This window comes from Amblyraja radiata, chromosome 21 (genome assembly GCF_010909765.2).
Source record: "Amblyraja radiata isolate CabotCenter1 chromosome 21, sAmbRad1.1.pri, whole genome shotgun sequence".
NCBI classification, from domain to species: Eukaryota; Metazoa; Chordata; class Chondrichthyes; order Rajiformes; family Rajidae; genus Amblyraja; species Amblyraja radiata.
The window spans coordinates 10,750,754-10,764,825 of NC_045976.1; the positions used below are offsets into that span (position 1 = coordinate 10,750,754).

Sequence of the window (14,072 nt, forward strand, 5' to 3'; positions counted from 1 at the left end):
TAAAAACACCACAAACTTACAATTCATGTTTTACACCATTTAACCCTACACAAAGTTGTTTCCCCAGGTCACTGCAAGTATAACACTGATTTAAAGAATATATTTCGACATTAGACGGAACCTTTCTCTAAAAGTCCCAATCAACCACATGAGTCAGTTCATAATTCTCAAAGCCAGTATCATGTTAAAATTAAGATGTAATAACTAAACTATGTAGCACTATCCACAAATTAATGTTTTTTCTTGCCATTATTCATTTCAGTGAGATACAGATATGTCTCACTCAAAAGTGTACAAGATTTTTGCAAATATAAAAGACTTTTGCACTGGTAGCCAAGTCATTAGCTGGCAACTACATTATACACGTGCCAAAAATGATTGCAAATTGTTACTTCACACCGCCACCCCCACCACAAATGCAGAGTGTAGATACTCAACTTAATGAGCGAGATAAAAATGGTTTTCATTTAAATTAAAATGTTATTTATGATCCAAAATTCTTTGCTATTAAACAGCCTTTAAAATTCAAACATTCAAACATCTTGCTGTTCAAGCAAGATCAGCAAAATGTAGAAAGTTTGGTTTAGTTTAGATATAGAGCACAGAAACAAGTCCATGCTGACCGGCGATCCCCGCACATTAACACTATCCTATACACACAAGGGACAATTTTTACATTTACAATAAGCCAATTAACCTACAAACATGTACGTCTTTGGAGTGTGGGAGGAAACCGAAGATCAGAGAAAATCCACGCTGTCATGGGGAAAACGTACAAACTCCGTACAGACAGCACCCGTAGTCAGGATCGAACTCCAGCGCTGCAAGCACTGTAAAGCAGCTACTCTACCCGCTGTGCCACCCTAAAGCTATAAAGTTTTAAATTTGATTAAACTTCACACTGAAAAAAAAGTTTCTCTTTTTGCCTGCAATAATCACCATTGATGATCAGACCCCTAATTACAAGTCACAAGATGTAAAAAAAACTTTTTTGTCTAGAGTGCAAAATCTAGGTATGTTTTTAGTGAATGAACATAAATACAAGCTTGTCTATTAGATTTTACTATTATTTGCATAATCTGCTTCTTGTTCCCAAAGTTGGTGATAATACGTAAATTGCTACCATGCCAAATCCCCAGAACGCTTTGTTTCGGACCCATTTCTCTCAATCTACTCCCAAACCACAAAGTTGATGTTAGTTACATCTCATCACACTTCACAATCTGCACATTACTTTTATAACACAGTTACTTAAATAGTGAATGAAATAGATATTAAGCGATCAGTTAAAATTATTAACTGCCAGCTGGGGGATGATCCTTAATTCGAAAAAGGGTGAAGTCCCACATCCCGTCCCAAAGAGTGTATCTTTTATGCCTTTGTTCTGGGTCCCATCTGAAAGACAGCAGTTCTAATAATACAGCACTCCCTCAATACTGATGTCAAATTAGATTACATGCCTAGGTACTAGACTGGCATTTAAACTATTACCTTGAGCCAGATGCAAGTTCCATCATCTGTGCCAAACTGACACACAATTGGTTTCATGTTCAAAATGCAAAGCAGAAAAACTCCAAACTGAAAAGTGACAAAAAGTCCACTAAATGCTATTTTAGGATCCAAGTCTAACTCCAGACACCACCAATGCCTGAAACTACACTTGCTTTGCAGAATATTGATCTTCATGAGCACAGAGAGGATAACCATAAGACAAGCACTCTGCACCAATCACACCAGCATTTTAAAAAGTCTAGGGTCCCATTATCCATAGGAATGCATCCACCACCCCTTCCCCCACCACTTCCATTTACTGGATGCTGAGATTAACTGTTATCATCAATACATTAGACGTTGCGGTTGTATAAACTAGGGAATTTCCATTTAACATCGAAAGCGTCATCTCTTAAGATGTGAAAATGACATCTCAAAGCGCGAATGCCAAATACACAATTCACTAACGTAAACCAGAGGATCTAAAGTCAAGCTTCAAATCTATTTCAAAATCCTACAGGTAGACAGAAAAAAACAAGGGACTTTCGTAGTAGAGCAAAATCGAAGGGCTCCGACCCATAACGTCATCTGTCCATTCCCTCCACAGACACAGATTTCCTCCCATTCAGAGTAATACAAAACAAGTAGCTGGAGCAACTCAGCTGCATCTGGGGAAGGGAATGGGCAGAGGACATGTTGGAAATATAAGGAATTACAGATGCAGTAATCTTGAGCAGGGTCAGGACCCTTCTTCAAGAGCAGAATCTGACAGGGAGATCTACCCAGGCCGATGTGCTTGGCTTCTCTGCACACTCGGTTCTTGCCACCCAACCCCCACACAAAGAATCCCCAGCATCACCACCCCAAGTCTCCGCACAGAGCCCTGGCACCCAACCACCATATAGCCTGGCACCCAATGCCCTAGAAATGCCCATAAATCTGCAGCTTGAACTTCAAAAGATGGGGCAAACTCTGAACTAAGCATGAAAAAAGGGAAAACGTAAAAGCTACACAAACTTATGATTCATGTTGTACACCATCTAACTCCAAACAAAGTTGTTCCCCCTCCATACTCCCAGGTCACTGCAAATAACTGATTTCAAGAATATATTCGCACATTAGATGAAAACTTTCTCTAAATGGCTCAATCAGCTACAATATTCAGCTCACAATTCTCAAAGCCAGTATCATGCCAAATTTAAGTTGTAATAACTATATACTATACAGTACTATCCCAACCACCCAGTTCCCAACCACCTCCGATCCCCACCACCTCAGATCCCACAGACACTGGGCACCCACCACCCCAGGTCCCACAGGCATCCACTACCCCGGGTACTCACTATCCCAGGTCCTAGAGACCCCGGCCACCCACTACCACGGGTCCCAGACCCAAGGCACCCACCACCCCAGATCCCACAGATATCTCACCTGTCCTCTGAGTCCATGCGGCTGAGCGGCTCCCCGTCCGACGAGTTCTCCAGACTCTGCCGCCTGTTGCCGGGAGCCTCGTCCCGGCCTCGCTGCAGCTGCAGCTGCTGCTGCTGCTGCCCGCCGGCCAGGGCCCCGCTCTTGGCCGCCTGCTGCTGCTGCTGCTGCTGCTGCTGTGGGGGGCCCGGGGGCCGGTGAGCGTCCTGGGACGCCGGCTGCCCGGTGCAGCTGGGGTCACTGCCTTCCTCCTCGTCCTCTTCTTCCTCCTCCTCATCGTCGTCCTCCTCTTCGTCCTCCTCCTCGAGGTCGCCTTCCTCTTCGTCTTCCACCTCGTCGGCGTCTCGCCGCCGTTGCTGCTGCTGCTTCGAGGCCTGAGCACGGCCGCCTCCTCCTGCTGCTCCGCCACCGCTCTTGCCTTCCGAGCGCCCGTTCTTGCCGCCCGTTACCGCCACCGCGCCGTTCAGCAGCAGGGCGGCCGCCGTGATCGCCGCTTGCTGCTCGCTCTCCACGCCGTCTCCCGGCGGCGGAGAGGCGGAGGCGCAGGGGGAAGGAGAGGCGGCCACGGCGGCGGTAGCGACTGAGGGAGCAGCGGCGGCTGCGGCCATTTCTCGGCGCGGCTTCTCAGCCCCGGCCCGGGGAGGGGAGGAGGAGGGGGGAGGGGGAGGGGGAGGAGATGGGGGAGGAGGGATGGGGGGGTCACGTGACCCGGCGGCGCGCGCAGCTCTCCGCGGCGGGCGGGCAGCGAGGGAGCGCTACTGCGCCTGCGCCGGCAGCCGTTAACGGTAAACGCGCGTGTGTGTGTGTGACCACTGGCGCGCGGCCGCGACCTCAGCAGCGGCAGCAGGGGAGGAGAGATGCCGCTCACCATCGCCATCAGACGGCCAGCGGCCAAGGAACTGCGTGTGGGAAGCAACTGCAGATGCTGGTTTACACCGAAGATAGACACAAAAGTGCTGGAGTAACTCAGCGGGACAGCAGGCAGCATCTCTGGAGAGAAGGAATAGCTGACATTTCGGGCGGAGCGGGTAGAGCACCTGCCTCAAAACCCCACAGATCCTGACCTACCTCGGGTGCTATATCTGTGTGTGGAGTTTGCACATTCTCCCCGTGGGTTTTCTCCGGGGGTTTCCCCACAAATCGTAGGAATTGGCCTTCTGTGAATGTGGATGAGTAAGTGGGTTGAACTAATGTGAACGGGTGATCGCTGGACTCTGGGCCGAAGGGCCTTCTTCATCTTCTTGCGTATGGCGTGCACAGCCTAAAGTTGTAGGACAACTTGTTCTATTTGATCTTATTTGTTTGTGCACGCCAGATTGATTGCATTCGTTGAAACAAGGGCCTGTTTCCATGGTGTATCTTTCAATTGATCAATAAAATGACTTTGGTCAAATTCTTATCGAGTCCACATCACAAGATTAGAGATTGTTCAGCCAGAGCTAAACACACTTCACGGCATCTGCAGACAATGGCGTCTTGCGCTTGTGCTTCTTGGGCGTAGTGGTGGAAAGATTGGTGGAAGCAGCCGCGACATGAACGCTCTTTCCTTGACCTCATCTGTCAAATGACAGAACAGAACAGATGCTGGTTTAAACCGAAGATAGACACGGGTCAGGCATCATCTCTGGAGATGGAGGGAAGACCTTGCCTGACAAATCTGTTGGAATTCTTTAGGGAAGTAAGTTCAGGTTGAACATCGATTTTCCAGCACACTCAGTTCCAGAGCCTTTCTGGATGATCTGCTTTGCTAGACCAATGAAATGAAAATACATCCCAGGCCCACTAAGGACTCTCCTCCATGTCTTTAAAGCACCATGGAGTGCCGGAAATTTAAATAAAACAAATATCTAATGTAAACTGTATGTCAATGAAATCGCCTATTGACACATACCAGGCTCCCACCATCTCCCTGGCTATTTAGAGCCATGTCTTCCAAGCCCACTCCCGACACGCAATGTGGTCCAACGATCCCTCTTCATTCACCGTACGGTCTGGTGAAACGACTGTTGTTGCGGTTCACGTTGTAGCTCCTGGCGATAGTGCTTTATTCAGGCCGCCGCCACAGGCTAAAGTGCTCGGTCACCATGGGACTCCCTCCCCTCTCACCTGCTGTCGCTTCCAAGGTGTATGTCGGCGCCTCCAGGAGAGAAACATAGAAAAATAGGTGTAGGAGTAGGCCATTTGGCCTTTTGAGCCAGCACTGTCATTCAATATGATCATTGCTGATCATCTAAAATCAGTACCCCATTCCTGCTTTTTTCCCATATCCCTTGATTCCTTTAGCCCTGAGAATTAAATCTAACTCTCTCTTGAAAACGTCCAGTTAATTGGCCTCCACTGTCTTTTGTGGCAGAGAATTCCACAGATTCATGACTCTCTGCTTGAAGACATTTTTCCTCATCTCAGTCCTAAATGGCCTATCCCTTATTCTTAAACTGTGAACCCTGGTTCTGGACTCACCCAACATCAGGAACATTTTTCCTGCATCTAGCCTGTCCAATCCTTTAAGAATTGTATATGTTTCTATATGATACCCTCTCATCCTTCTAAATTCCAGTGAATACAAGCCCAGTCGACCCATTCTCATATGTCAGTCCCACCATCTCGGGAATTAACCTGGTGAACCTACGCTGCACTCCCTCAATAGCAATAATGTCCTTCCTCAAATTAGGAGACCAAAATTGCACACAATACTCCAGGTGCGGTCTCACCTCTTTTTTCCTAAGCACAAAGCCTCTCGCAATGAAGGCTAGCATGCCATTAGCTTTTTTCACTGCCTGCTGTACCTGCATGCTTACTTTCAATGACTGATGTACAAGCACACCCAGGTCTCGTTGCAGCTCTCCTTTTCCTAATTGGATTGGATTCAATTTATTGTCATTTTCTCAATTAAGAGACAACAAAATGCTATTTCCCTTACAGTCATACAAATAAAGAAGCACAAAACACAGAAGTCCACGACACAAACATCCCCACAGCAGCACCAAAGTTCCTCACTGTGAGGGAAGGAACCAAAGTTCAGTCAACCTCCTCACTGATCTTCCCAGATGTGCAGCCGTGGTCGGGGCCACCCGAGCACCCCGTAGTCGCCGCTATGGGTGGCCCGATGTTCAGGCCCTTTCGCCGGGAATTATGAAACCCCAGTAGGTAGGCCGGGGGGGGGGGGGGGGGGGGCGAGGACGCGACTCGAATAATAGGCGCATCCTCTCCAGGAAGCGACTGAAGGACGGTTTCTCGCTTCCCATACCCTCTTCCCCCCACATAAAACAACAACAAAAAAAACAAAAACATACTTTAAACATAACAAAAAATAAAAAAGATATCAGACTGAAGGCGGAGGCAGCCAGTAACAGCGCCACCGGATAATCTGACACCATTCAGATAATAATCTGCCTTCCTGTTCTTGCCACCAAAGTGGATAACCTCACATTTGTCTACATTATACTGCAACTGCCCACTCACCCAACCTATCCAATTAACGCTGCAGCCTCACAGCATCCTCATCGCAGCTCACACTGCCACCCAGCTTTGTGTCATCTGTAAACTTGGAGATATCACATTTAATTCCCTCGTCTAAATCGTTAATATATATTGTAAATAACTGGAGTTCCAACACCGAGCCTTGCGGCACCTCATTAGTCACTGCCTGCCATTCTGAAAAGGACCCGTTAATTCCTACTCTTTGCTTCTTATCTGTCAACCAGTTCTCTCCGTGTCAATACCTTACCCCCAATACCATGTGCTCTAATTTTGCACACTAATCTCTTGTGTGGGACCTTGTCAAAGGCTTTTTGAAAGTCCAGATACACCATATCCACTGGCTCTCCCGTATCCATTCTACTTGTTACATCCTCAAAAAATTCCAGAAGATTAGTCAAGCATGATTTCCCCTTCATAAATCCATGCTGACTTTGACCGATCCTGTCACTGCTTTCCAAATGTGCTGCTATAACATTTTTAATAATCAACTCAAGCATCTTCCCCACTACCGATGTAGGCTAACTGGTCTATAATTCCCCATTTTTTCTCTCCCTCCTTTCTTAAAAAGTGGAGTTACATTGGCTACCCTCCAGTCCATAGGAACTGATCCAGAGTTGAGAGAACATTGGAAAATGATCACCAATGCATCCACGATTTTCAGGGCCACCTCCTTGAGTACTCTGAGATGCAGACCATCACGCCCTGGGGATTTATCTGCCTTCAGTCCCAACAGTTCAACTAACACCATTTCCTGACTAATGTGGATTCCCTTCAGTTCATCCCTCCCACTAGATCCTCAATCCCCTCGTATTTCTGGGAGATTGATTCTGTCTGCACTAAGGAAGACACAAACAAAGTACTCATTAACTGTTCTGCCATTTCCTTGTTTCCCATTATAAATTCACCAGTCTGATTGTAAGGGACCTACATTTGGCTTCACTAATCTTTTCCTTTTTAATATGGACCAAGCGCAGGCAAGTGGGACTAGAGTAGCTGGGACATTGTTGGCCGGTGTGGGCGAGTTGGGCCAAAGGGCCTGTTTCCACACTGTATTAATCTATGACTATGACATATCTAGAGAAGCTTTTTGAGTCCGTTTTTATATTCCCCGCAAGCTTTCTTTCGTGCTCTTTTTTCCCCCCTCTTAATTAACCCCATTGTGCTCTGTTGAGTCCTAAAGTTCTCCCAGTCCTACGGTTTGCTGCTTTGGCCAATTTATATGCCTCTTCCTCGTATTTAACACCATCCTTGATTTCCTCGTCAGCCACGGTTGAGCCGCCTTCCCCGTTTTATTTTTTCGCCAGACAAGGATGAACAATTTTTGGAGTTCATCCATGCGGTCTTTAAATCTTTGCCATTGCATCTCCACCGTCAACCCTTTAAGTATAATTTGCCAGTCTATCCTAGTGATACCTTCAAAGTCTCCTTTCTTCAAGTTCAGGACCCTAGTCTCTGAATTAACCATGTCACTCCATCCTAAATGCAGAATTCCACCATTGCTCAAGGGGCTCTGCACAACAAGATCACTAACTAATCCTTCCTCATTACACTATACCCAGTCTAGGATGGCCCGCCCTCTAGTCAGTTCCTCTACAGATTGGTTTAAAAAATCATCCCATATACATTTCAGGAAATCCTCCTCCTCAGCGCTGCTACCAATTTGGTTGGTCCAATCTATAAGTAGATTAAAGTCACCCATGTGGTGTACCTTAGCTATATGCATCCCTAATTTCCTGCTTGATGCTTTCCCCAACCTCCCTCCTGCTGTTTTCTGCCCTTGGCTATTTTGCAGTTCTACCCATACCGATTCTACAGCATCCAAGCTAATGTCTCTCCTTGCTACTGCATTAATTTCCTCTTTAGCCAGCAATGCCACCCCACCGCTTCTTCGTTTCTGTCTATCCTTTCTGAATATCGAATACCCCTGCATGTTTAGCTCCCAGCCTTGGTCACCCTGGAGCCATGTCTCTGTAATTCCACTGTTATATTTCTTAACTACTAACTGCACATTCAAATCATCCACCTTATTACGAATGCTACTCACATTAAGGTATAAACTTTCGGGTTTGTTTTTCTCACATCCCTTCTAACTTTTGCTTCTGTCCTCCTTTTATGACCCTCTGTCTCCTTGCATTGGTTCCCATCCCTCTGCCCTGTTAGTTTAAACGTGACCTTGCCTACATTTTCTTTCATGTTAACTGCACGCATACGCTTCCACACTGTTGACTCCACCCCCCTCCCCACCCCACTGTTTACTTTAAACCCACCCATGTAGGACTAGCAAACCTGCCTGCCAGAATGTCGGTCCCCCTCGAATTAAGGTGCAACCCGTCCCTTTTGTACAGGTTACTCCTGCCCCAGAAGAGATTCCTGTGATCTAGAAATCTAAATTCCATGCCCCCTCCACCAACTCAGCCACACATTCAGATCCCTTATCTCCCTGTTCCTACCCTCACTAGCAGGAGATACTGGAAGCAACCCAGAGATAATCACCCTAGAGGTCCTTCTTTTCAGCTTCCTACCTAGTTCTCTATACTCACATTGCAGAATCTCCTTTCTCTTACCCACGTAATTTGTGCCTACATGCACAACTACTTCCGGCTGCTCACCTTCTCTCTCTCGAGGATGTTCTGTGGTCGGTCTGAGATGTCTTGGACCCTGGCACTAGGGAAGCAACACACCATCCTCAAGTCTCGCCTTTTCGCCACAGAATCTCCTGTCCGCAGCACTGACAATGGAGACGGAGGAGGAGGTGGCGGCTGTAAGAGGGTGGAAGAGGTTGACTAGAGATAGCAACAGGAGAAGCAGGCGGAGGCGGTCGAACGGGGAGCAGACAAAGCCACTGCTGACTGCAAGAAACAGCAGCAGGTGAGAATGGAGACCGAGCACATTAGTTGCTCTACTCCTTGGAGCACAGGAGGATGAGGGGTGATCTTGTAGGGAGATACAAAATCATGGGAGGAATAGATCAGGTAGAAGCACCATATCTCCTGCCCAGAGTAGGGGAATTGAGAACCAGAGTACACAGGATTAATGTGAGGGTGGGGAAGAAGATTTAATAGGAACCTGAGGAGTAGCCTTTTCACAGAAAAGGTGGTGGGTTTATGGAACAAGCTGCCGTAAGAGGTAGTTAAGGCAGGTATTATCGTAACGTTTAAGAAACGTTTAGATAGGTACATGGATAGGACAGGATAAGAGGGATATGTGCCAATGTAGGCACGTAGGATGTGTAGATGGGACATGTTGATCGGTGTGGGCAAGTTGGGTCGAAGAGCCAGTGTCCATGCTATATGACTTTATGGATGGCACAGTGTGCAGCTGCAGAGTTACTGCCTCTCAGCGCCAGAGACCCGGGTTCGATCCTGATTATGGGTGCTGTCTGTAGGGAGTTGTACATTCTCCCTCTGATTACGTGGGTTTTCTCCAGGTGCTCGGGTTTCCTCCCGCACTCCAAGATGTACAGGTCTGTAGGTTAATTTGTCTTTGTATATTGTCCCTAGTGTGCAGGATAGTGCCGGTAGTCAGGGTGATCGCTGGTCGGCACGGACACGATGGGCTGAAGGGCCTGTTTCCGCACTGCATTTCTAAAATCTAAAAGACTATCATGGAATGGAAGTGTATGGATCATAACAGGGAACGGAGAAAGACAGATCAGGGAATGGAGGGATATGGATCATATTAAGGAATAGAGGGATGTGGATCATGTAGGAATAGAGGGATGTGGATCATGTCAGGCTCTCTCTCACCCTCTCGTCTCTTCCCCCCCCCCCCCCCCCCTTTTTGAGGTTCTGTCCTCCCTCTTCCCCTTCGTTGCCATCCCCTCTTCCCTCTCTCATTTCCCAATTTCTCCTCTTATGGTTTTCCGTCCAACCAGCATGCTCCACTGCATTGATCCCTTTCCCCCTCATGCCCCAACCCCCTTCCTTGTTACCATCATGCCTCCTATCTGATCCTATTAACTCCCATTGATCCAATCCTAACCTTACCTTCACAATCCCTACACAACTCAATAGATCCCCACCAACTTTTTCCTGTGACCATGTGACTATTCATTGAATACCGACTAATATGTTTCAAAATTACTGCGTAAACATTAAGACACATCACCAGGTATCAAAAGTACTTTTCGGTCCCGTGCTAATGCTGATAATCCAATTCAACCTTTATGCCCTAGTCTCAGATTGCCTCATTTGACAATGCAAGTGTATCACAACTTTTCTGTTTCCTGCTTCTAATCTTCGCTCCTCCCCACCATCTGTCCTTTTGATCAATGCCCAGTGTTTCATGCAGCTGCAAAAGTTGCTGTGAATGCGAGAAGTATGATAGAACTGCATTTAATCTTGCTATATTCAAAGTATACTCTGGAACAGATCCAAATTGCCCAACATTTCCTCAAACCACGTGTCTGCAGTTATTCTTTTCATTTCAAATTTTCAACATCCATGAAATTTTGCTTTATAGCCTGGGGTCATCTATTTATTTTGTAACCATCGTGTACAAGTCTAGACAACTCATGGGTGGGATCTTTAAGACGTATCACATTTCAAAGCTAAGGTTATGTAGTGAAGAAAAGGTGTGAGCAATACCTTCGGAAGCAACAAACTAATCTCTGCCTGATGATTAATGGTGATTTTACCTGAACCTGGCTTTAATTATTCCATTGCACATACATTTATAAAATAATGCAGATTTTCTTAACCGATCATTACTTTCACACTTAATTTTAGCACCATTTCCAAAAAAATGTGTTCCACCTCTGCATGAGTTGTCATATACTGATTACATTTTAAAGTACAAAACTAAATAAAAGCAGAGAATGCAGAAAGCCCATCAGTATCAAATTTGTCATGGCACTTTATCCTCATTAACCTCAACGCAAATCCTCCCAAAATCCACTAAACACAACTACATTTTCCCTGTAAGGAAAATGTAACCATCTGAATTGTGTTTCAATCTGGCGTGAGAATTCAATAGCTGTCGAAAAAGCAAGATTCAAGGTGAGTAGTTGACCTCCCCACCTTTGGTGGGACCTACAGGAAGCGCTACCTTAAAAAGACAGCAATACTACCAAGGCCCACACCACTGGCCACACTCACATTTTGCTACTATAATCGGGAAGAAGCTCCAGTCTGAAAACCGTGACTACCTGGTTCAAAAACAGCTTCTTCCCAGCAACCAGCAAGCTCTTGAACACGATGCTATACTAACCTCAGAAATTATTAACTTCTATGGGCTGAGTCTTTGGATGCACCTCGGACTTCAATTTGTGCACTAATACGGCTACCTAGTATTACGGTTATTAATTTATTGTATTGTTGATTATTATATTTTTTTATTTGTGTATTATCGCATTTATGGGCCTGTTAAGATGCAACGTAAGAATGTCACTGTTCCGTTGTAGGTACATATGACAAGTTGACACTCTTGACTCTCATGACAGTTATTGATATGATCCATACCCCTCCGTTCTGTAATATGAATATGATTCTTACTCCACCATTCGCTAAGATGGGTATGATTTCTATTTCTCCACTCCGATATAGATATGATCCATATTCCTCCATTCTCTGATGCATTGGAGTGGAGAGAAAGAGAGAGGAGAGTCATCAGAGGGGAGAGAGAAAGAGGGGACAAGGTGAAGAGCGAAAGAGAGTGGAGGGACTGGGCATTGGAGGGTAGAGAGAGAGGGAGAGAGAGAGAGGGAGGATGTGGCATCGAAGGGGAGAGACAAAGAGGATAGGGCGGAGGAGAGGGGGGGGGGGGACTAGGCATTGGAGGGGAGAGAGTAAGAAGGAGAGGATGTGGCATCAGAAGGGAGAGCGCAAACGATGTCAGAGGGGAGAGATGATGATTTTGGGGTGAAGCGAAGTGGATTGATTTTCGAAGGGAAAAGAGGGTGACACATGAAGGGAGTTCTGATGGAGTTGGAGAAGAAACAGATTATATAGAGGATAAGGAGAGATGTTTTGGAGGGCAATGTGTATGTGGCATTGTATGGGAGGGATAGAAATAACAGTATCTGAGAGGTGAGAGGGGCCAGAAAGGAGAGAAGGGATGGTATTGATGGAGAGTGAGGAAGCAGGTTTTTGAAGGAGAGAGTGAAAGGGCAGCAAGAGTGAGGGGAGAGGATGGCGACGGTGATAAAAGAGTGCAGGGTACTGGCGTGGAGAGAAAAGATGAGATCTGAGCATGATCAATCATGCACATACCTCTGCTCCTTGTTGGTATAAAGCACCCTTTGACGGTTGTTCACATGAGTCTAAACAGCGTTAGTCTTATTCACACATTATTTGAATGTGCTTCAGTTGCGTGATATCACACCTTTAATAATTCAAGCACCTATTTGAATTTGTGGTTAAAATTCAAACCATTATAGATTTTCTTTTTAAATATTGCAAATTCTACAGTCACATAGCATGGAAACAGGTCCTTTGGCAAAACTTGCCCATACTGACCAAGATGCCCCATTTAAGCTCGTCCTATTGTCCTTATCCCTCTAAATCTTTCCTATCCATGCACCTGTCCGTGTTTTTCAAATGTTATTATTGCACGTGCCTCAATGACTTCCTTGAGCAGCTTGTTCCATATATGCACCATACTTTGAGAAAAGTTGCTCCTCAGCTCACATTTAAATCTTTCTCCCTCTCATCTTAAACCTCTGCCCTCAAGTTTTTAATTTCCCATTCCTGGAAAAAAGTGTGTATACTTTTCCCCTCATTACTTTATATACCTTTTTAAGATCACTCCTCAGTCTCCTACACTCCAAGGAATAAAGCCTTAGCCTGCCCAACTTCTCCCTATAATTGGGCCTTGAGTGCTGGCAACATTCTTGTCAATCTTCTTTGCATTATTTCCAACTTAATTATGCCTTTCCTATAGCAATCTCAGTAAATTAACGTGTTTTTGCTCCATCTCTCAATCATTTAGTTCGATAAATGTGGTGACTAACCCTAATTACTTTCCAAAGGAGCAATAGTCGACCACATGGCCCTCAAATCTGCTCCTGTTCACGGTCTCATCTCCAATTTTGCCTGTTATCTGAACCTTCAGTCATCCAGTTTTGCCTGTTATCTGAACCTTCAGTCATCCTTGCCTGTAAGAAATAGAGAATTCTGTAAGAAGAAATTTTCCTCATCTGTATCTCAACAAGTCATCCTTATTCTGAATCTTCGTTACTGTAGTTCGAGACTTTCTTGTAAGGAAAACATTCTCGTAGAATCTTACAAGTTGTTGTAATATGCAAAGATCCTAGAGAGGATCTCTAGGATCTTTGGTAATATGCAACATGCAGTGCACTCTAATGCCGTGAATATCATTAGCTATTGGTTGAATTTCCTCTTGTTGGATGCTGCCATTCAAAGTCCAAATGTGGGCAAGGCTAGCCACACACCAGCACAAACTGCTTCTTCGTCTGAGCCCCGATTCTGTGGGGTGAGCTTCTGAGTTGAACCACAGGGCAGTTATGTTCCTGCGCAATCTAACTAGAAAGGGCCTTTCAATCTTGATTTTCATCATCCTTCTCCTTCAGTGTGATGGGTGGTGCTGCCAGATTCTGAAGGATACAATGGGTGACAACAAAGTGAGCGTGATCCCACTTTGTTAGTGCTGATTAACCCAGGCAACAAAATCTCTGTTTGAGGACTCTAAAGTTTATTTTCACTATTCTTTTTCTT

At 45.6% G+C, this 14,072-nt stretch overlaps 1 protein-coding gene across 3 annotated transcripts in view; it reads right to left on the reverse strand.

Moving 5' to 3' along the window:
• Nucleotides 1–3,584, reverse strand: part of aebp2 (AE binding protein 2) — a 75,191-nt gene extending 71,607 nt beyond the window's left edge. For 2 of the 3 annotated variants that reach the window (XM_033039497.1, XM_033039496.1), the window contains exon 1: nt 2,923–3,584. In XM_033039497.1, the coding sequence (XP_032895388.1) occupies nt 2,923–3,527 (605 nt within the window). In that variant the 5' untranslated portion in view covers nt 3,528–3,584. The remainder of the gene's footprint in view (nt 1–2,922) is intronic. The other variant, XM_033039498.1, reaches the window with a different exon arrangement.
• Nucleotides 3,585–14,072: the final 10,488 nt, after the last annotated feature.